General features: G+C 45.8%; 1 protein-coding gene across 1 annotated transcript in view; it reads right to left on the bottom strand.

Moving 5' to 3' along the window:
* Positions 1 to 1476: 1476 nt before the first annotated feature.
* LOC132571932 (zinc finger protein 836-like) overlaps positions 1477 to 25994 on the bottom strand; it is a 47390-nt gene continuing 22872 nt past the window's right edge. The window contains exons 8-13 of the mRNA XM_060238724.1: positions 14615 to 14697; positions 13095 to 13221; positions 11417 to 11527; positions 9881 to 9982; positions 3955 to 6009; positions 1477 to 1508 (exon numbers count right to left, since the gene is read on the bottom strand). Coding sequence (XP_060094707.1) covers positions 1477 to 1508; positions 3955 to 6009; positions 9881 to 9982; positions 11417 to 11527; positions 13095 to 13221; positions 14615 to 14697 — 2510 coding nt within the window. The remainder of the gene's footprint in view (positions 1509 to 3954; positions 6010 to 9880; positions 9983 to 11416; positions 11528 to 13094; positions 13222 to 14614; positions 14698 to 25994) is intronic.

Here is a 25994-nt window from a genome sequence, read left to right as displayed (position 1 = left end):
TTCCCTCTAAGTTGAGTTAGTGTGAGCTAGCTCAGAGATTTTTTAGCCTCCAGCTCACACATTTTTGTTTTAGCTCAGGAAAAAGGGCCCCAGAGGATAATAATTTATGCAGTAGCTCACATCTTTAATGCCAGAAGCTCACAAAGTTGAATTTTTGCTCATAAGACTCTGCAGCTTAGAAGGAACATTGGTCCTAACCCTGCCCACCTCAAAGGGACAGGCTTTCAAATGCTTTAAAAGAACAATCATGCCCCCCCTCTTCTCCAGACAGAACATTCCGGAGTCCGTTGGCCTTTCCTCAGAGGTCTTGGTCTCCAGACCTCGATCATCTTTGGCATTCTCTTCTGTACCTGCTCCATTCTGCCTCATCCTTTTTGAAGCGAGGTCTCCAGAACTGCACACAATACTTTAGGTGCAGCCTAACTCATGCACAGCGAGACCAATGTACAGCGAGACTATGACCTCTTTGATTTGGATGTTATGCCTCTGTTGATACACTCCAAGACTGTATTAGCCCTCTTTACTGCTGTAGCTTATGGTCTACCCATATCCCAAGATCTTGTTGTCAGGGTGTTCAAGGCTGAATGCTGTGGGTTCCCAGGACAGGTACACACAAGTAACCAGACTGTTATTAGACTTTAAAAACAACAGTTTATTCAATTCTAATCAAATAAAGGATTACTCTACAGACAACACATTACTCCTTGATCACACACCAAGCTATCTAACACTGCAGAAATTGCATTAGATGGCACAAACCTTAAGTTCCAATGTCAAAGGCTGAAGGTCAGGTGTTCTCTATGTTACCAGTGATTGCCAGTCATAGTTTAGGTCAGGGGTTTTGAACTCATTTGTTATGAGGGCTGCATCTGACACAAATAAGACCTTGTTGGGCTGGGCCATGTGTGTCAAAACATAATGCCAGGTAGCAGAGATACAAACTTTATAAAGGACACAAACACAATTAAAGATCTTTTTTAAAAAACCAAAAATAAAACAAGCTTAAAGTATTAGCACTCTTGCAATATTGTGGTCAATATCAAAGCAAACTCTCCCCCCCCCCCCCCGCTTCCTCCCCAAGAGAGGAGCCTCAGTCAATGGGGAAAATAGAGGCTTTGCTCTGTAGCTTCTATGCAATTGAGAAATCCTGGCAAAGAAAGGTGTGACACAGAAGCAAGAGAGAGGGAGAAGAAGGAAGCAGACTTGCTCACAGGCCTGATAGGAGCCCTCCAGGGGCCTGATCGGGTTTAGGTCTTTAGTCCATCAAAATATGAGCTAGTTCTTCTCTATAGAGCCTTAACTTAATTGCAGATTTTGGGTCAAGCACATCAAGCAATGATGGCATCCAATCAGGACATGTCTCCAGGAGAAACCTCTAGAAAATGACCTCACCAACTCTGGCTCTCCCCCTCCCCTCACACGGACTGCAGATTCCCATGAGTAGCTGACTACCTTTGGCCTTGAAGATGATGAGAACTATGGAGGCCCAAAGACGTCTTCAGTAACACCTGAAAAACACCGGAAGTAACATTTGCAGAATGGACCAGGCCCGTTATTATTCACATTAATTCTTTAGAGGCCAGGGGTGCTTTGCCTCATACATGTTCATGTATCCTGATCTCCTTAAGTGTATTCTCCATCCAGTATGCATGCTTCTCATTTTTGTTACCCAGATGCAGAGCTCTGCACTTATTCTAGTTCACATCCACCCACTTTTCCAGTGTTGTTCCTATCTCATTGAATCCTATCAGTCAAATGAGAGCCAGCCTGGTGTAGTGGTTAAAAGCAGTGGATTCTAAGCTGGAGAACAGAGTTCAATTCCTCTTTCATCCACTTGAAGCCAGCTGGGTGACCTTGGGAAAGTCAAAGCTTTTCTTAGCCTAAAAGTAAACATAGCTCACCACCTATGGTGCCAAAAAAGCGCTACAGCTTCAGGCTGCCCGATAGTCCTTAGGGATGTCTTGCCCATTCTAAACACAATGCCATACAATAATTTAATTTCTATCAATTAAGCTAATCGTTTACAGAGAATGATCAGTTTCATCTATCCAATTTACTAGAACCAGTAGATCCTCCTGTATCAAATCCTCGATGAATGATAACATCAACCTGTCAGGCATGATCTTTTCCCCCACAAGCAAGCTCTTCATGCACTTTTCTTTCCTTAATGGCTTTTCCGATGTTTTCGGTTCTTAGGAGTGGAGTGTTCAACCTTCAAACTTCAAATGACACACTGGGATTAAAAAACAAAGAAAGGCAGAAAATTAACAATGTACATACATGTAGCTGAACCTCCAGCAGTCTGTTTCTGATCAACAGGACTCTTTACTATTGCTAATGAAAGGAGTTGACAAGATATTCTTTTAAAACTGAAATGCATCACTAAAGAGGAAGTGGGACTTCCTGTTTTAACCCAAAGCATCCCAGAGCTGCCTCTCCATAGTTGCTTGGATCTTGCGGAATACTTGGGGTTTGACACTCCTGTTCTAGAACCTAGTATTTGATATTTGAATATCTCTGAATTATCTTCAGTCGTGGTGCTACCTTTACAGTTTGCCTCTCATCTAGAGAAAACCTGTTGAAAATGATATACAGGTGGCATTTAACTCCTTTAAGGTTGGCAAAGATCTATAAGACTGGCACCCAGTAGCATATGATGGTTCTGTAAATAAAATATGGCAGATTTCTTTCACTTGTGGTGGATATGTGTACATGCCTCCAACTATTGGAAACAAGTGGTGGAAATTATATCAATTGGGTTGGAAAAACAAATCCCCCATAAACCAGGGACACTGTTGCTGAATTACCTACCCAATATCCTTAGAGATTAGCAAATGGTTGCCTTACATATAATTACGGCTGCCAGCCTGGTTTTTGTCAGGCAATTTTTAAAAAATCCCTGAACTGAAAGACTGGTTGTTGACAATAAAGATCTATACTTTAGTTAAATTCATTGCTTATCAGAAAAATGGAGATACGTATAGAGTAGATTTTTTATGGTCAGCAGTGATACAAAGAATGGAACTGAGAATTGTATAACTGGAAAGAGTATTAATATTGTCAGTGCTTTGTGAAGGGTTTTCTATGTCCATGGGGGCAGGATGGGGGGGTGGGTTAGATTAGCAATGTATCTTACAAACATTTTGTATTTTTTCTATGTATCTGTAATTTATTTCATGGCAAATGAGAATTAGAATCTAGATCACTCTGGTCCTACTCCAACAATTACCACTACTCAATGCTGTCTGTCTTTATATCTGAACGAACGAATGAATGAATGAATTAACGAATGAATGAATGAATGGGGATGCATGGCTCATAAACAGGGCTTATTGATAGGAAAAGCCCAGCAGGATCTTATTTGCATATTAAGCCACACACCCTGATATCACCATTGTTTCACATAGGGTTTTTTTTAAGAAAAAGCCCAGCAGGAGCTCATTTGCATATCAGACCACACCCCCTGAACTGTGTTCCTGCTCAAAAAAAAGCCCTGCTCATAACCATATTCTTCACTGTGCCTGGTTTACATCTTTTAAGCAATTTTTAATATAGTTCTTTAATCTGACTTTCCATTATCAGATGCGTTGACCACTTTATGGGGAAAGATGGAAAGAAACAAGAAACTCCTGAGGAAGGATGCAGGGGTATGACTATGTGAACAGGGACTGGCCCAATTCCCAAGGTTACTTTTGGACTCTATGAACAAAGGAAATGAGCTCTAATCTTGGACAAAGTGGAAAGGGGGGACAACCCAAACACTTCAGTCATCAAAAATGGTTAAGCCCCACCCCGCCATTCATTGCAACAGGGGAAACTAAAATGTTGTACACGGTGCCAGTATTGCACTGATGCAACCAACTGGGTTGCAATGTATCCCTGTGTGCTAAGTATGTAGGCACACTACCCTCTTGGTCCCCAGAATGCAGACACAATGTAGTAAACTTATCTCACCTGAACGGGATCTTCGCTTTCGTTTGCCTTTCACATGGACCTTCTGGTGAGACACAAGAGACGTGCGCCGAGAAAAACACTTTCCACATTCTGGACATTCATAAGGTTTCTCTCCTGTGTGAACTCGACGGTGAATCATAAGGTTTGGCCTATGCCCAAAACACTTCCCACATTCCAAGCATTTGTAAGGCTTCTCTCCAGTGTGGACTCTTTGATGGCTAACAAGGAGTGATTTATGAGCAAAACGTTTCCCACACTCTGAACATTTACACTGTTTCTCTCGTGTGTGGGTTGTCTGGTGAATCGCAAGATGGGGTCGTTGAGAAAAACGTTTCCCACAATCAAGACACTGGAAAGGTTTTTCTCCTGTGTGCACTCTCCTATGAGTTGCTAGAGTTGAGTGTTGAGCAAAGCACTTCCCACATTCCAGGCATTTATAGGGTTTTTCTCCTGTGTGGACTCTTTTGTGTGTTGAAAAACTGGACTGGCGGGCAAAACGCCTCCCACACTCCAAGCATTGATAAGGTTTATCTCCAGTGTGAACTGTCCGATGTTTCACATATGCTGAACGGTCAGCAAAACATCTTCCACATTCTGAGCATTTATAAGGTTTCTCCCCAGTGTGGATTCTCTTGTGTTGCCGAAGGTCTGACTGGTGAGCAAAACATTTCCCACATTGCAAGCACTCATATGGTTTCTCTCCTGTGTGTGATCTCTGGTGTTTCACAAAGCTTGTATGATAAGAAAAATATTTCCCACACTTGATGCACTCATAGGGCTTTTCTCCTGTGTGTACCCTCTGGTGTATCATTAGGTTGGCTTGTTGTGTGAAACATTTGCCACACTGTGAACATTCATATGGTTTTTCTCCTGTGTGGATCCTCTGATGAGTCACTAAGGTTGACTGCTGGACAAAACGTTTCCCACACTCTGAGCATTCATAAGGTTTCTCTCCTGTGTGAACTCTTCCATGAAGCGCAAGGTAAGAGTTGTCAGCAAAACATTTCCCACACACTGTGCATTTACAGTTTTTTTCTCCTGTGTGAATTCTCCGATGTTTTGCAAGAGGGGATTGGTGAACAAAGCACTTCCCACACTCTAAACATTTAAAAGGTTTCTCTCCAGTGTGGATTCTCTTATGCACCAAGACACCTGAGCTGGTTGAAAAACATTTTCCACATTCCATGCATTTGTAGGGTTTCTCTCCAGTGTGAATTCTCTGATGGCTTCTTAGGTGAACTTGTTGAGAAAAACATTTTCCACACTCAGAGCATTTATGAGGTTTTTCTCCAGTGTGGACCCTCTTGTGTTTCCTGAGGTAAGATGGTCGGGCAAAACATTTACTGCATTTCAAGCACTGGTAGGGTTTCTCTCCCCCATGGATACTCTGGTGTTTCACTAAATCTGAGCGGTGAGCAAAACATTTCCCACACTCCAGACATTGATAGGGTTTCTCTCCAGTGTGGATTCTCTTATGTGCCCAGAATGTTGAGCTGTATGCAAAACATTTTCCGCACTCCATGCATTTGTAGGGTTTCTCTCCAGTGTGAACTCTTTGATGCCTCTTTAGGTGAACTTGTTGAGAAAAGCATTTTCCACACACGGAGCATCTGTAAGGTTTTTCTCCAGTGTGGGCCCTCTGGTGTTTCCTGAGGTTTGATGGGCGGTCAAAAGATTTACTGCATTTCAAGCATTGATAAGGTATCCTTCTCCTATGGACAGTCTGGTGTTTCACAAACTCTGAGTGGTCAGAAAAAGATTTTCGGCACACCACACATTTATAGGGTTTCTCTACAGTGTGGGTTTTCTGATGGATCATCAGGTGAGGCTGTTGAGCAAATTGCTTCCCACATTCCAAACGTTTATAGGGCTTCTCTCCTGTGTGGCTCTGGTGGTGGCTCAAAAGCTGTGACTGGTGAACAAACCGTTTCCCACACTTCAAGCACGTATACAGTTTATGTCCCAGGTGGACTCGACGGTGTCTGGCAAGATTCAGTTTCTGAGTAAAACATTTCCTCCACACGTGGCACATGTTCTTCCTTTCAAGCTCATTTCCTAGATAAAAGGCAAACAGATAAGAAACACTGAAACATAAAAAAGAGACTGGTGGAGAAGCATCTGCCCATGTGCAGACATTGCTAGTTACTTTTTGGTGTTTCTTACACCTCATATATTTTTCTACCACCAGATTTACAAAAACATATACTTTAGCCCTGCTTTTTTTTTTTTTTTAATTTGCACAATAGAACCATTCAGCACTATTAAATATACAGTATATAGTACTTGGGTGAAAAATGTTACTATACCAACATATTTATTTGGGAATATGAATAATCATCTCTCCAAAGGCCTGCTTGAGATGTTCTGCAACTAAAACCAAACATTACAACGCTCATTACAAAATCAAAGACATTAAAAACAAGCCAGGCCATTACCAACATTGAACATCCCAATATATTATTAATAAAACACTTCTCAGGACAGAAGACCAAAACAAAACAGCTGAAAGAGATATGAACTCCTTAAGTAATACACTGAGGCAAAATAAGAGAACTTCACCAGTTACTTCATAAGTCACTGGCTGAGAGGCAGGGGTATACTTTTTTCTTTTTTAAAATAATAATAATATATTTCTCAAAAGTCCAGCATTCTACATGAAACCCTGTAGAAATGCCATATGCAGGAACTAGATGGAAGTTTCTGGAGAGCCTCAGGAAATGAAGGCCTTTCAGGCAGAAATTGAGGACTGTCCTGGGAGAGGGGGGGCAGGAGAGAGCTGGGGTCAGTGTTCCCTCTAAGCTGAGTTAGCATGAGCTAGCTCACAGATTTTTAGTTTCCAGCTCACACATTTTTGTCTTAGCTCAGGAAGGATGACCCCAGAGCACAATAATTTATGCAGTAGCTCACAACTTTAATGCCAGTAGCTCACAAAGTAGAATTTTTGCTCACAAGACTCCGCAGCTTAGAGGGAACATTGGCTGGGGTATGTGACTGTTAGGGAAACTGCCAGTGCCAGGAGAGAATGCTGGTCCCCAGAAGAATATTTTTAGAGGCACTTACATGTTCACCACATATTAGCAACAACTCTGCTGTGACATGTTCACGTAGGAATATTAAAGGGGAGCATAGGATCCAAGACCTGAAGAGACTAATTTCTCATTGATGATGGGTATATTGAGTTGAATTTTGGCTCTCTGTGTTATGTTTTAAGTCAGGGTTTCCCAAACTTCCCCCCACCCTGGTGGCCGTTATTTTTACACTTTTCCTTTGTGACCCACTGAAATTCAGGGGTGGAGCCAGGAGACTTTCAGGGTGGAGCCGGGACACAGGAAATGATGTCATTTCCTATGATGTCACTTCCAGAGCACATTGAATTAAAACCCCGCCTCTTCCTGTGATGTTACTTCCAGGCACTCCCACAAACCTGCCTCTTTTTCTGAAGTAACTTTGTTTTCAGAAAAATCTCTCTGAAACTCATGCTGAGCCAAAATGGGTGTGGAAAGTGGGCAGTCTACAACTTTCCATACACTTCCAGGGTCCTCTCTTTTCACCCCCACAGCTGCATGCACCTGTTTGTGTGCCCTTCTCCAGCTTGCAAGCACTCCTAATGCCCATGTTCAAGTGCCTGCACCACCTATACACCTCTTTCTCAACAGCACTGGCCAGTGTATGCAGTTGGTGGTGCTGTTGCCACTGAATGCCAGCACTGTGTACCACCTACACTGGGCCCTGGCAGCTGCTCTGCCTCAAAATATGTCACATTTAGTAGGCCCTTCATTCATTGCCAAGTGGCTCATCTCATCATCAACTGCTTGCTCCTGGATACTTTATTATTTCAAACACTGGTTCTGTCCCTGAGCTTGCTGAACCAGGGTCCTGCTTGGAAAGACAGTCCCTGAGGAATGGAAGTCAGCTTCTACACTGGTCAGGCTCTGGCTCTGGCTGCTTTTCAGGCAGGGAACCCTGGAATTAAGAGAGGGGGATTAAGGGGAGGAGAAATGACATGAGGAAAGGCCGAGAACCCTGGAACTGAAGGGGGGAAGGGAAGGAGAAATGACATGAGGGAGGAGAGGTGAACACACACATACACACAAAGCAACCAAAATAAATAGTTTGCAAGCACACACTTTTGTAATCTCAATGGGACAATCTACTCATGAGAGCTTGTGAATGTAACTATCTGCTGTATTTCAACCACCTTCTCCAGAAGAAAACGAAAGGAAAGCAGCCTAGGTGAGGAAGGAAGGAGAGAGAGAGATGCGGAGGGGGAGAGGAAGGAGGGAAAAGAGAGATGAACATCCTCCCCTGCTCCCTGAAGGACTCTGTGCCTGGCTGGACTGCTAGGGCTGCACAGCTTAGGAATGGGGCAAACCAGCCAAAGGCTGCTCCCACCAGAGCCACCTGGCTGCACAGCCTGGTTGGCACCGAAGGAAGGCTCCCTTGGTCAGCCGAGCAAGTGGTGCCGAGGATCAGGCGCTCTCTGGATGCCTCTTCTCCCCCCCCCCCTCCCAAAAAAACCTCCAAGTCTGGCAAAGCCGCCAGGCCATGCATCCTGCACTTGTTCAATGAGGGAAAAATCCTCAATCATCCGCGCAAACAGCACAAGGCTTGGGAACTCCTTGGATGCCTCCTCCCCGCCACGAAAAACTCCAAGCCAGCAGAGCTCCTGGGTCACGTGGCCTGATGAATGACAGACGAACAAAGCGGGGCAAGGCTTGGGCTCTTTCCGGATGCCTCCTCTCACTCCGCCCCCCCCCCCCCCGAAAAACTCCAAACCAGCAGAGCTGCCGGTTGAAGGAGCGCCCGAGGAGGCGCAAGGCTTGGGCGATCTCCCTACGCCTCCTCTCACCCCCCACCCCCGAAAAACTCCAAGGCAGCCATCAGAGCTAGCGATCCACGTGGCCTGCCCTTGCTGATTGAGGGAAAATTCCCCTGGTCAGCCAGGCAAGAGGTGCAAGGCTCGGGCTCTCTCCCGACGCCTCTTTTCTCACCCCCCCCAACAAAACTCCAGTCTGGTCCTGCGGCCTGCCCTTGCTGAACAAGGAAAAATTCTCCCAGTCAGCGTGCAAGCGGCGCAAGGCTCAGGTGGTCTCCAAGCGCTTCGCTACCCCCCTCCCCAAAGACTTCCACCCAGTAGCCCAGGAGCGACTGAGTTGCCACCGGATTCCACATGGCCCATGGAGGTGGAAGCCCATCTCCAGGACCATGTGGGCTCCACCGCTGGCTCAGACACTCTTAGCTGCACCCTCTGCCCACCAAGAAGACTCCACACACTCACCCAGTAGCCTGGGAGCCACACAATTTACTGGTCTGCTTTTGGCGGTGGCAGCGATGGCGGCTCTACTCCCCTGGGCTGGTCTTGGCCTGAATGAGGGCTGCTGGGAGCTAGGGTCAGGGCTTAGCTGCCTTGAACTCTTTGTGACCCGCCCACCTCTTTATAGAACTCAGTCCATAGGACTCCATCTCAACTTTCAAAGCAGGGACTTGAGGTGGCGTGTGGGTGTAGTGGAGGGGGAAACCCATCGAGAGCCACACGGGAAGAGACAAAGAGTCACATGCAGCTCCCAAGCTGCAATTTGGCCACTGCTGCTCTACAGCAGGTCAGTGCAGCCTGACCAGTAATGGAAGTGCTGCGCTGACCTTGCTCACGGCCCAGTAATCAATGGCCCGCAGACCGGCAGAGGGTCATGACCCTGGTCATGGGAAACACCGGTTTAAGCAATATAATGCAATTCAAACTACCAGCAATTATCCCCTTTACATTCATTGGTAACAGCTGTATAATCAAGTTCAAGTGTGGGGTGACAACTTCTTTGTGAGGACTAGAAATGTTGCCTATGGAGCTAAGCAGAAAGGGCTACATAATGATAATGAATGTCCAATAGATCTGTCATCCACTTTACCCCCCCCCCCCCCATTCCCTCACCTGTGCTGATGCCCGTAATTTTTGTTTCTTCCTGACAAACTGGCATGCACGGGGCTTCTGGTTCCAGCTGGACAATATCTTCAGGCTCTGGGACAAGAAATCCTTCTTGGAAAAGAAGAGAGCATCCTGAAAAATCTAGATTTCCAGGCATGTTACATTTATATCCTTATCCTTTCTGGTTTGACCTCACCTAGAGTATTGTCTTCAGTTTTCGGCCTCACAATTTAAGAAGAATATAGACACTTTGGAATATGTTCAGAGAAGGGCAATGAAGATGGTGAGCCAAGTCCTCATAGAGGAAAGGTTGAAAGAGCTGGGTATGTTTAGCCAGGAAAAATGACTGAGAGGAGGTGATATGATAACCATCTTCAAGTACTGGAAAGGCTGTCATAGAGAGGATGGTGTAGAATTGTTTTCTGTTGCCCCAGATGGTCGGATCAGAATCAATGGGTTAACATTAAATCAGAAGAGTTTTTGGCTAAACATTAGAAAGAACTTCCTGACAGAGCAGTTCCTCAGTGGAACAGGCTTCCTTGGGAGATTGTGGGCTCTCCTGTTTGGAGGCTTTTAAGCAGAGGCTAGATGGCCATCTGACAGCAATGCTGATTCTGTGAATTAGGCAGATCATTAGAAGGAGGGTGGGAAGAGTTGCAACAGTGCTTAGTTCTTGTGGCCCTTTCTTACACGGCCAGAGAAATGCTAATTGACACTTTGGGATCAGTCAGCAATTTTTCCCCAGGCCAGTTTGGCAAAGGATCCTGGGGGTGGAGCAGGGCTCACTGGGGGGTGTTTGTGTGTGTGTGGGAAGTATTTGTAAAGTCCTTGCATTGTGCAGGGGGTTGGATTAGATGACCCTGAAAGTCCCTTCCAGCTCTATGATTTAATGATCTTTTCCCAAAGTGGCTTTATATAGTTCCACTGCCCCAGTTAACAGTTGGGTCAGTTAACAAAAAGCATAAATATGTATGCATGCAGAAAAAAATAAAGTTAACTCATATTATGCACGTGCAGATTTAAAACTTCAGGCTAGCATAATATCAACATTCAAAAGGCAGTCCAAAGTAAAGACACTTGAGCCTCACTGACTGCTACAAAAAAAGATAAAAATTAGGACTCTGGATTCAATCTGTTTACAAAATAAAGGAACTTTACTGAGATGGTACCTCAGATTTCAAATGATTAATTAAAAGATGCAATCTGCCCATATTTGCATACAAACAGAGTACTAAATGCCTAAGGGGTGCTAATATCAAGAGAATATAGCCAATTTACTACATTTATATTCTGCTTTCCTTTCATGGAACTCAAGGGGGTACCAGTGGGTACTCAGGAGGTTTCCCTTCCAGGCACTGTCCACATCCAGGTCTCCTTAACCAGAGCAGGTAGTTGTGCCAGGTGTCTTCAGATCACCACCTGGGCCTATTTAAACAGTTTCCCCTTTAAAGAATGAAATGTCTAGCTTCATCCTTATAGAGCCAGACTTCATTCTACATTAGCAATAAGAACTTGGATGTGTCCACCCCAAAACCCCTTTACCTGAGCAGGTGTGGGCAACTTTTGTTTCTTCTGAGTCTTCTGAATCTGGCATCCACGGCTCCTCTCCATTTTCCAACTGGGCAATGAGCTCCGGCTTGGAAGCCAGAAATCCTGCTTGGAGAAGAAATGAGCAAAAGGCCTCAGCAGGATCTAGCATTTGCATTGTTTATTTTTACTTTTGTAGTTTAATTTATTATTGTAGATTGTGCTTTTGTCTCCCTAGGATGAGGTTACAGTACAACAAAAGTGACATACAAATCTGTAACACACTGTATCAGAAGGAGTGTGCATGCATACAAAAGTTTATACCCAGAATTAATCTTATCGGTCTTGAAGATGCCACTGCACTCAAACTTTGTTTTACAAATGGAACAGTCACTCAGGAACCATTGTGTAAGCCTACCATTGGCATGACAAAGTAGGCACACAAAAAGATATTTTTGGTGGTTACCCCTCATCTATAGATTACACTTTGATGGAGGCTTGTCAAAATCCCAAGACTCTTCTGGAATCAGCATAAAATGTCCTCATCCTCTGTGGATTCTTGATAGCCATACCATCAGAAACAGAAGGTGATCTAAATCAGTATATATTTTTTTATTATTTAACTTCTGGCAACTGCTATGACTGCTTGGGATGGAATGGGTTACAAATCAAACAAAACCAATGTGTCACAAAAAAGCAACAGAAAAATCAAGTTCTGTGGCAGAACAACACTTGTATTCTCTTTTTAGGACAATACTACAGGGGTGTAGCCAGAATTTTTTAGGTTGGGGGGCTTTTAAAAATGTGGGGGACGCTCAATTTTTTAAAAAGCCCTCCAACCTAAAAAGACTTGCTACACACCTGAGAGCCACACCTACACACCAGCAGGCCAGTTCTTTGTGCCAGCTTGGAGAGACAAGGGGGTGGTGGTGGTAGGGGGCCTCATGAATGGGGGGGCATCAATGCGGATTCAGGGGCAGGGCCCCCATAGCTCCCCCGATAGCTTTGGGCCTGCTGTACTATGATATGACACAGATAAAAGAAATTTCTCTTCTCAGAGACTCATTCAGAGATGCTGTTCCAATAGGCCCTGGACAATCACAGACCCTCAGCATCACCACAGGAATTCCTGTGAGAATAGAATGATATAAGAATATAAGGTACCCATTTCAGATACTCAGTGGCAGATCACAGCATACAGAAACTCCCACGTTCAGTCCCAGGCACCTTCAGTTAAAGGATCTCCGCACGATTTGGGAAATACTTTTCTTAGCTTCAGACTCTGGACAGCTGCTGCCAGTCAGAGTGCATCATGTTGAGCAAGATGGACTGACTCAGTACAGGGCAGCTTCATATGGTTCTATCTGCAGACTTCTGGATAAAGCAAGCAATACATCTAAAGCAGGGCTTTTTTTGAAGCAGGAACTCCTTTGCATGTTAGGCCACACACCCCTGATGTCGCCAATCCTCCAAGAGCTTATAGTAGGCCCTGTACTAAGAGCCCTGTAAGCTCTTGGAAGATTGGCCACATCATGGAGATGTGGCCTAAATATGCGAAGGAGTGTCTGCTATGATAAAAGCCTTTAATCTAAGCAAACAGAGAAGACGCCGCTAGCCAGAAAATATGACAAACAGAGAAAGACAGGGACAAAATTTGCCAGCACCAATCAAAATGAAGAAGCAAGATCCTTACCCAATGAAACCACGTTCTCATAATTTTCCACCATAACATCCCTATACAAGGCTTTCTGGCTCGGATCCAGCAGAGCTGCTTGCGCAGCTGTGAAATGCACAGCCACATCTTCAAAGGTCACTGGGCTCTGCAAAGATAAAGAGTGATCACTCAATACATGTCGTCCCGCAAAACACATATTTAACTGCAAAGACTACTAGAAACACTGATCTTCGAGATCCTAAAGCAGGGGTGGAAACTAGTCAAAGAGTAAAAATTTCTGATTTTACAGAGACCCCACAGACAGCACACATTCAACTTGTACTGCATGAGCTGCACTGGCTACCAGTTGAGCACCAGATCAAATACAAGGATTTGGTGTTTACCTTTAAGGCCCTTATTGGTCTGGGACCCATGTATCTTTCGGACCACCTCTCCTGGTATATCCCCTGAAGGGCATTACACTCTGCTGATAAGAACTTGCTTATGGTTCCCAGCCTAAGGGATACCTGGCTGTCCTCAACCAGGGCCAGGGCTTTTAGTGCCTTGGCCCCAGACTGGTGGAGCTCTCTGCTGAATAACATCTGTGCCCTGTGGGACTTGATTCAGTTCTGCAGTTTGTAAGGCATTTGGTTGAGGACAGTGACAGTGTTCATTTGGTAGCAGAACTGGAAATTTAGATTGCCATCTGAGCAAATCTGACTGATATTTTATAGTAATATGTTGTTTATATACTGTTGTACATTGCTCTGAACCCTGTTTACAGGGAATGGGCATTATGAAAATCAAATTGAATAATAAAACATATTTAATATCATACATAAATAATAATTATAAGAACAAAACACAATTACTATAAGGTAAGACTTGCTTTTACTTTATCTTTGTTTTGTATTTTTGCTGAAAAAAGAAATTATTAAACGCTTTTATTTCTTAACAGTTTTCTGCACTGTATCTGCCAGCATTTTTTCTTGCCCTCTTCTTCCACCCTCCAAAAACCACACAAATAGTATTCACAAAAACAAAGAAATACCAAGTTTACTGACTAATTTTTTAAAAAAATGAAAAATGAAAAAAATGAACCCCCCCCCCCTGCTTTTTACTGATTTTGCTGGCCATTTTCTACCTCTGAGGCAACAGATCAAAACAAGGGGCCTGGTTACATAAAAACTACCTTTGAGTTGTGCAAATTGAAAAACAGTTCTGACAGATCTGGTGGAAGAATTCTAGCACTCTATCAAGTCGGATTGCAGATGTTGGGGAATCATTTTTTAAAATGCTCCCCACATAGAAAGCTTCCTGCATGCAGTTAGTTAGGATATCAGGATGAGAAAGTTTCCATTTAGTCCTTTCCCTGGTGTGCCAATTTACAATCTGCAGAGAACGCTCATAAATATGATCTTCCCAATACACTCTGAGATAGTGCAGAATGTTGCTACTTGAGTTTACCTGATCATCTAATCTGGCCCTGCAAAAGAGAATTTTAAAAGGACCCACTTACCTCCCATCCCTGCCCAAATTCACCAGCCGCCATCTCCTACCTGCATGGCCTTTGATCTAAGGGCTTCACTTTCTGTGAGAAGAGGGGGCAATCCAGACTGACAGAACGACATAGTTCTGCACTCTGTGAAGGCAAGAAAGGATAAATCCGTGAGCATGGAAAATGCATTTATCCAACATCCCATTGTGTCTCAAAGGACCAGTCTCTGTAAAATGGAACGAAAACCATGCATCAGTATTTATTTTATTTATTTATTTATTTTATGACTTCTATCCCGCCCTTCCCAACGAGTGGCTCAGGGCGGCTTACAACACAAGAATATAACATAAATAGAAGTTAAAGATAAAACATTTAGATTTAAGTATTAAACCATTAAAACATTTAAACTTTTAAAACATTTGGCATTTAACATTTAAAACATCGGGGCAGCGGACATCCAGTATAGCTACACTCACTTTCTTGTACCAGCTAGTCATAGGCCAGCCGGAAGAGGGTTGTCTTACAGGCCCTGCGGAACTGGGCTAAGTCCCGCAGGGCCCTCACCTCTTCCGGCAGCTGGTTCCACAAGGAGGGGGCCATAATAGAAAAGGCCCGGTCCCTCGTCGATTTTAAGCGGGCTTCCTTTGGCCCGGGGATAACTAGGAGATTTTGTGTTCCTGATCTCAGTACTCTCTGGGGAACATGCGGGGAGAGACGGTCCTTCAGGTAGGCAGGTCCTAGGCCATATAGGGCTTTAAAGGTAATAACCAGCACTTTGTACCGGACTCGGTAAGCTATCGGCAGCCAGTGCAGGTCCCGGAGCCCCGGCCGTATCAAATTCTCCATCAAATTCTATCCCCAAAATGTGTTTTTTTGTGTATTTTTTTTGTGTGTTTGTTTATCTGGAAGTCATGGTGACCTCAGGAAGTCGACTGACCTCTACTGGGGGCCTGGAGGATATTCAGGGAGATGGCTGAATAAAGCCTGCCCCTGCCTCCTGCCTCTGGTATTCCAAGGAGGTCTCCCATCACTTGCCAGAGTCAACCGTGTTCCAGAAGGCCTCGGTGGCCCTTCAAGTTCCAATACAGAGCATCACAGCCCAGACAAAGTGTTCCATCTATACCTTGCAGCTAATAGCCACTGATGCGTCTCTGCTCCGTATGTTTATTCAATCCCCTCCTGAAGCTGTCTGTGCTGGTAGCTGTCACTACCTCCTGCGGCAGTGAATTCCAGAAAGGACAAAAACGATCCAATGTGCAGCCGACGCCTCTCTGCAAACCGGCCAAGCCGATGCAAACTTCCAAATGACAAGGTCGAAGAAAAGACACCCCCAGGTTGCCCCTTCGCCCAGCTTGCCAGCAGCTTCAAAGTGTTCTAAAGCAGCATCCCTAATGCGAATGCAATCCCGCCAGCCCCGGCCACTCGGCAAGAAAGCTGTCTTTGTCCTGGGCGAGCATACGCAGACTCCCAATTCCGTCCATTCGCAAGAACTATAGGAGAGGATCGGTGAGCGAGCTGGGAAGAGGCGCTCCTGGGAACTGTAGTGTTTTACTTGGAAAACCACAGAGGATTCTGGGAATTGTTGTTTCTTTTTCAGGGCATCCTCTTATCCTCTGAATCGCAACGGAACATTTCTAAAACGAGTAAACAGTACCCCACGAGTGGCCAAACTTGCTTAACGTAAGAGCCACATAGAATAAACATCAGATGTTTGAGAGCAGGAAGGAAGGAAGGAAGGAAGGAAGGAAGGAAGGAAGGAAGGAAGGAAGGAAGGAAGGAAGGAAGGAAGGAAGGAGGGAGGGAGGGAGGGAGGGAAGGAAGGAAGGAAGGAAGGAAGGAAGGAAGGAAGGAAGGAAGGAAGGAAGGAAGGAAGGAAGGAAGGAAAATAGATGAGGAGAGAGAGATGGAAAGAAAACAGCTTTAACTTTAAATGTATTCTACAAGCTGCTTGGCGGCTTGGCTTGGAGAAGTGATTTAAAGAAACAAATGCCTTCTTCAAGCTGGTTGTTGGGGTGGTGGGGCCTTTGAGAGCCACACAATATTTGTGAAAAAGCCACATGTGGCTCCCAAACCACATTTTGGCCACCCCTGCACTACATGTATACTAGGGGCATTTGGGAGTACTGGGCTGTGCAGCACTGCCTTCTTATAATTCGTTGATAGCACCAAAATGAAACAGAAGTCCAATAGTACCCTGGAGATTTGACAGAATGTATCCCTGACCTTGTTAGTTTTCGCGAGTCAGAGCACTGAAGAAAATGTACACTGAAATCCATTATCTTAGCCTGTGAAGTACCACTGGATTCCTGTTTTATGTTTCTGTAGTTTTCATTAAGATAATTCATTAATTTTGACAAAATATTTTAATTTTTGGACAGATTTTTCTACCCAAGTGAAATACAAAAATCTACAAATACTATAAAAAAATGGAAGAGCGGAGGGACCAGTTGGGTACTGCTAATAGGTACTCCTCTTAGTTTTAAATTGTGCATTGGTTACTTTTGTTGGTTACTTTTGTGATCGATTAAAAGTGCCTTCTCATATGCAGGGGCTGTTACCTATTCATTTTTTCTTCTTCCTAACATACAAATCTCCTAGAATCTCTGGCTTCTTTTGCCATATTAGTGGGGTGAGGGGTGGGGGAGGAGATATCCTTAAGAACAGACAAACAGCTTTACTTAATGGCCACTTCTAGCCAGTGCCAGTCAAAAAAAGTTGTGACAATTGGTGAGCGTATTGCCACAGCTGGGGGCTGCTGGTGTGATCAACATGATGAAATTATCCTACAGCTGAGGTGTTGCTATCTGATGGTGAAAATGAGCAAGAAAGGTGCCTCCCATGTACCTGTAGCCCTGACCAGGATAGCTCAGGCAAGCCTAATCTTGTCATGTTTGGAAGCTAAGCAGGGTCAACCCTGACAATTGTTTGGATGGGAAACTACCACATAGGTAAAGGCTTGCTATGCAGAGGCAGCAGTTGCAAACCACTCCGAACACCTCTTGCCTTGAAAACCGTATAGGGTTCCCATAAGTCAGATGTGACTTGATGACACTTTCAACCACCACCTGGAGTGACATGTCACATCACTGCAGTTGGGATCTATGAGAACACACCCTGACAATTCAGGGGAAGCTGTGGTAGAATGGATTGTGCCACAAGCCCCCAGGTGTGTGTGTGCATGGGAGGGGGATCTAGGGCTGGCTCAATACCAAAGCAGTTGGTTCAGGTATCATATCAGGTGGCATGTCAGATGAGGAAACACGGATGGCTTGGATTTCTCATTGCCCGCCAGGCTTCTGCTGTGGTTACAGGGTCCAGGAGGAGGAGCAGATGAGGGGGGCATGAGGAGCAGATGAGATGAGGAGGCCCATAAAGAGGAGCAGATAGGGAGGGCATGAGGAGGAGTTGAGCAGATGAGGAGGTTCATGAGGGTCCATGAGGAGGAGCAGATGAGGAGGGCATAGGAGAATATGCTACTGCCACTAGCATCTGTACATCAGGGATTTTTTTTTCTTCATTTATACCCTGCTATTCTTCCCAATGGATTTATAACTTTCTCCCCTTCTCAGTTTTCTCCTCGCAACAACCCTGTGTGAGGTAAGTCACACCCAAGGTCACTTAGCAAGCTTCCAGGGCAGTGGGATTTAAATCTGGGTTACTTGGATCTTGATCCAACACTCCAACCAGTATAATCACTGTTCCCATTCCTACCAACTGTCGTGAGTCAGGTTGCCAGCTTCAGGTTGGGAAATGCCTTGAGATTCTGACACCTGAAGCCTCAGGAGGGCAGAATTGGGGGAGGGAAGGGACTTCAATAGGATATAATGTTATATAGCCCACCTTCCAAAGTAGCCATTTTGTCCAAGGGAACTGTTACCTGGAGAGCAGTTGTAACCCCAGGAGATCTCCAGCCACTACCTGGAGGTTGGAATAACAGGGAAGCCTCAAGCTGTCTCTAACACTATTTACTAATTACCATTAATTCTAGTGATTAATCATTTTACACCAAAATAAATGTTTAACACCTATATTACTTCATTTTCATATTTCGTATCTGTACCATAATCAATTCTATATGAATTATCAAAAATACATTTAAAAATTCACACTTTCCTAGATATAATATACTCATTCAAACCATTTGTTTCATAGAAAATTTGGTGAAAGCCAATATGGGAAATCGTATCGAAAATAAATCTACACTTTTCTTGAAGCATACTCATTCAAAAACCTCAACTTGTTTAATGGAAAATCCAGTGAGAGCCAAAATAGGAAATGAAAAAGTTACATGGAAATTAATCTGTGCTTCAAGACTTCTTGCCTTCCAAACTACACTGATGATTCCAAAACGGTTTTCAGTGGAACAATGTAGTCTCCAAATCCTTCTGATAATTTGACATCTGAAAGCCTCTGCAGCCTGAAACACTTCAGGTCATATATCGTTCTTTTATGTGCATTTGTGGGTGGGGTGGGGGGTGGGCTCCCTCTGGGAATCCTACCCCCCCAGGGAAAGTGCATGCGCAATACATAGCCTCTCCTCTCCCGGTGTAGTGAACGCCGCGTGGTCACTGTCTGGCTATGCCTGGCAGATGGTCACTGCAATGGCCTCTCCTGCATTACTGCATCCGTAGCAACACCTTCTCGCTGGTCCCCCCCGTTTTCACAGAGTTTGCTACGTCATGGTGCGACCGAATGTCCGGCGGTATAACCGGATGGGCAGGCTGGGCCCACCAACCTCGCCAGCCTAAGAGAAGGAAAACTCTAACATCAAACCCGGGCAGATAGAGCTCGTTAATGTAACACCTACCACCTGGAGGACTCGCTGCCGGCGTCCCGGCTTACTGGGCCATGGCAGATGACCCCCAGGTGAAAGGGTGGAGCCAGTACCGCGCACACTGCGCTTCACCTAAAAAATTCCTCTGCGCAGGCCTGAAGGGCATATCCACACACACAACCCACAACGCATCAAGTCCTGCAGCGATGGGCAAGGGGCGAAACGGCAGGTGGAAGGTGCCACTGGAAGCCGCAGTCCCGATCCTGCATATAGGCGGTTCAGGGTATTGGTCGCCTGATGCTAACCCGGAGACGAAAGCATTTTTCGGCAGCACCCTGAACGACCAAGCAGCCTTATCTAGGGACAGCACTGCTTGCTCCACACGGAGAGGGGCCTAGAAAAGGTGGCCTAAACAAAGCTCGTCTCCCCCACCCCAGTTGGCTAGCCGCGGTCAACGGGCATCCTTACTTGCGGTCGAAAAATAACAACAAAGAAAAGGCATGCACCTGCCTCACAAAGTGTGCAAAGACTAAAGCTTGCGTGTTGGAACATCAGAACCATGCTTGACACAGTAGGCAGTGGTCGCCCTGAACGACGCTCTGCTCTAGTTGCCCAGGAACTTCTCAGGTTGAATATCGACATAGCAGCTCTCAGTGAGGTCCGTTTCCCTGAGGAAGGTAGTCTTCAAGAATACGGTGCTGGCTATACCCTCTACTGGTCGGGTAAGTCAAAGGCTGAGAGCCGCCTTTCTGGCGTTGGCTTCATGGTCAGGAACTCCATTGCCTCCAAACTTGAAAACCTGCCAACAGGTCACTCAGATCGCATCATGTCCATGCGCCTCCCACTTCAAAACAAGCAGCATGCAACACTCTTCAGTGTGTATGGCCCAACCCTTCAAGCAGATCCTGCAGAAAAGAACAAGTTCTATGCTGATCTACGCAACCTCATACGGAAGACCCCTACAGAGGACAAGGTGATCATCCTTGGCGACTTCAATGCCAGAGTAGGTAAAGACTCGGAAGCCTGGAAAGGAGTACTTGGCAAACACGGCATTGGCAACTGCAATGACAACGGGCGCCTCCTGCTAGAATTCTGCATGGAGCACCAGCTCACCATCACCAACACTATCTTCCAGCAGAAGAACAGTCTGAAGACAACCTGGATGCACCCACGGTCCAAGCATTGGCACCTTATCGACTACATTCTGGTGCGCCAGAGAGACCTTCGAGATGTCTTACACACCCGAGTAATGCCCAGCGCAGAATGTCATACGGATCATCGTCTTGTACGCTGCAATCTCCGTCTTCACTTTAAACCCACACCCAGGAGAGGAGGTATCCCTCGGAGGAAGTTTCAGGTTGGCAGCCTCCAGTCAGCCGAAGTTAAAGCTGCCTTCCAGGCAAAACTCCAGTCAAGAATTGAGGACCCCAGTTGCCCCACAGACCCTTCTCCAGAAGCACTCTGGGAACACCTAAAAACTACCGTCCTGCAGATCTCTGAAGAAGTCCTCGGGTTCTCCACAAGGAAGAACAAGGACTGGTTTGATGAGAACAATCAAGAGATCCAAGAATTACTGGCAAAAAAGAGATCTGCCTACCAAGCACATCTTGCTCAGCCCTCCTGTCCTGGGAAAAAAGCAACCTTTCGCGCTGCATGTAGCAACCTCCAGCGCAAGCTTCGAGACATTCAGAACGAGTGGTAGACCAAGCTTGCAGAGAGAACCCAGCTGTGTGCAGACACTGGTGATTTAAGAGGGTTCTACGAAGCCCTGAAGGCAGTATATGGTCCATCATATCAGGCTCAGAGTCCCTTGCATAGTGCAGACGGCCAAGTGCTCCTCACAGACAAGGCATCCATACTGAACCGGTGGTCGGAGTATTTTCAGGTTCTCTTCAGTGCCAACCGCGTAGTTCAAGATTCAGCAATCCACCTCACCCCACTTCAACCGGTGAAAACAGAGTTGGATGAGATCCCCACCCTAGAAGAGACTGTTAAAGCCATCAAGCAACTGAAAAGTGGCAAGGCAGCGGGAGTTGATGGAATTCCACCAGAGATCTGGAAGCATGGGGGCACAGTACTACATAGCTCACTTCACAAAGTACTTGTCACCTGCTGGGAACAAGGCAAATTACCACAGGACTTTCGCGATGCAATCATCATCACCCTATACAAGAACAAAGGGGAAAAGTCAGACTGCTCCAACTACCGGGGGATAACCCTGCTCTCCATCGCAGGCAAAATCCTTGCCAGAATACTCCTGAACAGACTGATGCCCACCATTGCAGAAGAACTCCTCCCAGAGAGCCAGTGCGGCTTCAGAGCTAACAGGAGCACCACTGACATGGTATTTGTTCTCAGGCAGCTCCAAGAGAAATGCAGGGAACAGAACAAGGCTCTGTATGTGACTTTTGTCGACCTTACCAAAGCTTTCGATACCGTTAGCAGGAAAGGCCTGTGGCAAATCTTGGAACGTTTAGGATGTCCCCCAAGGTTCCTCAGCATGATCATCCAGCTACACGAAGACCAGCGAGGCCAAGTCAGACACTGCAACAACCTCTCGGAGCCCTTCCCAATAGGCACAGGTGTAAAGCAAGGCTGCGTTCTCGCGCCAACTCTCTTTACGATCTTCTTTAGCATGATGCTTCAAAGAGCCGCAGTAGATCTAGATGATGACGATGGTGTATACATCCGCTATCGCACCGATGGCAGCCTGTTCAACCTGAGGCGACTAAAGGCACACTCCAAGACAATGGAAAAACTCATCCGAGAGCTACTGTTTGCTGATGATGCTGCACTCGTCTCCCACTCGGCATCAGCTCTGCAGCATATGACGTCCTGCTTTGCAGAGGCTGCCAAGCTATTCGGCCTAGAAGTTAGTCTGAAGAAGACAGAAGTTCTCCACCAGCATGCACCCCAGGAAGATTATCACCCTCCCTGCATCACTGTGGGTGAATCAGTTCTGAAGACAGTCCAGCAGTTCAGCTACCTGGGGTGCATCATCTCCTCAGATGCCAAGATCGACAAGGAGATTGACAACAGGCTGGCAAAGGCAAACCGTGCCTTTGGCCGACTGCACAAAAGAGTGTGGAGCAACAAGCATCTGAAAAAAGGCACAAAGATCAATGTTTACAAAGCGGTTGTGATGACAACCCTCATCTACGGCTCCGAATCGTGGGTTTTATACCGTCATCACCTGCGACTCCTTGAGCGCTTTCATCAGCGCTGCCTTTGCACCATCCTCAACATCCACTGGAGTGACTTTGTGACCAACACTGAAGTCCTCAAGAGGGCGGAGGTTACCAGCATCGAGGCACTGCTGTTGAAGACGCAGCTGCGCTGGGCAGGGCATATTTCTAGGATGGAAAACCACCGCCTTCCCAAGATTGCCCTGTATGGCGAACTCTCCACCGGCCATCGAAATAGAGGGGCACCAAAGAAGAGGTACAAGGACTCCTTGAAGAAATCCCTTAGCACCTGTCACATCAACCATCACCAGTGGTCTGACCTAGCCTCAGATCGCAAAGCATGGAGGCACACCATCCACCAGGCTGTCTCTTCCTTTGAGAACGCACGCATAGCTGGTCTTGAGGACAAAAGGAGATTGAGGAAGAATCGCACTGCTACAGGACCAACCCTAAATCAGACTTTTCCCTGCAGCCGCTGTGGCCGGACCTGCCTGTCCCACATTGGTCTTGTCAGCCACCAGCGAGCCTGCAGCAAACGTGGGCTGTTGCACCCTTCTTGAATCTTCGTTCGCGAAGCCAAGCGGAGAGAGAGATGTGCATTTGTCACTTTGATGGTTTTCTGAGGTTTCATTTGGGCCACTACAATATTTGTATATGTTTCTGTAATAAACACATGTACTTTTGTCTATAACTATTTATGTTTTTAACTTTTGGCCCCTTACTAATATCCTAAATTTCCTTTGGAGGTTTTTGCTTGGTTGGTTTAGTTTCTCTTCCCTTCTCTTTGTGGTTGATTGAGGGATGAAGTCTGAGGCTTGGGGTGAGGAGGGATATCAGCAGGTATAATCAGGACTTTCCCCCCTAGAAAATAACATGCCAGAACTCTCAAGAGGCAAGTGAAGGGAGAAACACAGGTGTCCCTCATGAACTTTTAAATGTTTTTTGAGCATTTCCTTTGCATGAAGAGGATCCGGAACACCTGTCCACTGTGTTTCCCTAGGAAAAAAGCCCTGGGTGTACCCTCCACAACAACCATTTTCTGAAGGGGAACTGATCCTTGTAGCCTGGATATCTGTTGTAATTTCAGGAGATTTCTAGGCCCCATCTGGAAGCTGGCAAGTTCAACTCTATGCCCAAACATATGTTTGCTGATATCCAGAGCTTTTTTAAATATAAAAGGTTCAGCAGGAACTCATTTGCATATTATGTCACACCCCCTCACATCACCATTGTTTTGCACAAGGCTTTTGGCTTTTTGTAGAAAAAGTCCAGCAGGAACTCATTTGCATATTAGGCCACACCCCTGACACCAAGCCAGCCAGAACTGCGTTCTTGTGTGTTCCTGCTCAAAAAAATCCCTGCTGGTACCCACTTCCTTCTCACCCTCCACAAAAAAGAGCCACAAGGCATCACCTTTGTGTCTGTCTGGAACTCTCATTCAGAAACAGCATCCCCCATCAATGGAGGATGCTTGGCTTGCAATCTACCAATGTTTTGTGGTTAGACTAAATCTTCATGGCAGCCAAGTTGAGGCAAGTTCTACGTTCCCTCATGGCAGCCATTTTGAGACTGGTCCCACTTTCCCCCTGTGGAAACCATTCTCACTGCCTGTTCCATTCTCCAGATTCAAAAGGCACCCACAGGTTCCTTCTGCTAAGCCTGGGACAAGACAACCCCATACACAAATAGGCTTGCCAGCCTCCAGGGGTGGAGGGCCTTTATAACTGATCCCCAGCTGGCAGAGTTCAGCTCCCCTGGAGAAAATGGCTGCTTTGGAAGGTGGCCTCTACAGCATTGTACCATGCTGAGGCTCCTCCTCACCCCAAACCCCACCCTCTCCTGGATCCACCCCCAAAGTCTTCAGGTATCTTCCAACACAGACCTAGCAACTCTAACACAACATGTTCTTATTAGGAGGCTCCACTCAGCTGGTGTGCATGCCTCTCCAGTTTTCTACCACAGCAGATTTTACAGATCAAAGGAGTGATGATGGTTATGGAGGCAATGAAGGCCAATTCATATTAACAGTATTTTAACTCTGATTATTGGCAGACATGTTATTTTTATTAAGTTTTCACTTTATTTGAAAATTCTGGCCAGAACTTTATAGATCCACAGCTCACAGATGGACCACACTTGAAGCCATCATAGAATCATAGAGATGGAAAGGGCTAGCTAGTCCAATCCCCTGCTCAACGTGAGATCAGCCTAAAGCATCCCTAACAAATGCTCATCCAGCTGCTGCTTGAAGACTGCCAGTGAAGAGGAGCCCACCACCTTCCTAGGCAGCTGATTCCACTGCTGAACTACTCTTACTGTAAAAAGTTTCCTAATATTCAGCCAGTTCCTTTCTGTAATGTAAAGCCATTATTACAAGATCTAACCTCTGCTGCCAACAGGAATAACTCCCTGCCCACCTCTAAGTGACACCCTTTCAAATACTTTAAGAGAGCAATCATGCCTCAACCTCCTCTTTTCCAGACTGAATATTCCCAAGACCTTCAGCCTTTCCTCAGAGGGCTTGATCTCCAGGCCCCTGATCACCTTTGTTGCTCTCTTCTGCACCTGCTCCCTTCTGTCCTCATCCTTTCGAAAGTTAGGCCTCCAGAACTGCACTCAATACTCCAGGTGTGGCCTGAACAATGCAGTGAACAATGGGACTATGACCTCTTGCAATTTGGATGTTATGCCTGTGTTGATATACCCCAAGACAACATTAGCCTTTTTTTTACTGCTGCATCTCTCTGTCTGCTCTTATTTAGCTTTCAGTCTACCCACACCCCAAGATCATGTTGTCAGGGTATTCAAGGCTGATCCCTCTGGGTTCCCAGCGCAGGTGCACACAAGTAACCAGACTGTTATTAAATTTTGAAAAAAAAACCCAGTTTATTAAATTCGAATCAAATACAGGATAATTCTACAGATGACACATTATGTTTGATCACACAGCAAAAAACCAAGATCGCTCGCTCAACTAGGCTTCCCAACCCCCCTGCCCTGGTGGGGGACCCTCGAATTTGCAGCCTCCTCCCCCGCTCTCAAAAAATCTGGAAGCGGGGGGGGCAGGGGAGAGAGAACATACCTGTAGGCATCATGTTGTTGTAGAGCTTCTGATCCGTTTTTAAAATGTGTCCCTTTAAGGCTGCACAGGAAACAGGAAGGGCTTCATGGAAAAGGGTCAGTAACAGTTTCCATGGAGAACGGCCCCTCCCTTTCTTTTCCTGTACAGCCTTGCTTTTGTTTTCACAGCAAGCAAAGTTCTGCTGGAAGAAGACCAAGTAAGTATTTGTGTGTGAGAGAGAGGGAGGGGGCAGGGAGGGGGGATTCCCTGGTATGGAGGCCCTTTAGAAAGCGTGGGGGGGAGGGAAATGTCTACTAGGCACTCTATTATTCCCTATGGAGAACGATTCCCATAGGGAATAATAGAGAATTGATCCGTGGGTATTGGGGGCTCTGGGGGGGCTATTTTTTGAGGTAGAGGC

The sequence above is a fragment of the Heteronotia binoei genome, chromosome 5 (genome assembly GCF_032191835.1).
Source record: "Heteronotia binoei isolate CCM8104 ecotype False Entrance Well chromosome 5, APGP_CSIRO_Hbin_v1, whole genome shotgun sequence".
Lineage (NCBI taxonomy): Eukaryota > Metazoa > Chordata > Lepidosauria > Squamata > Gekkonidae > Heteronotia > Heteronotia binoei.
This window is presented reverse-complemented; position numbering and strand designations above follow the sequence as displayed.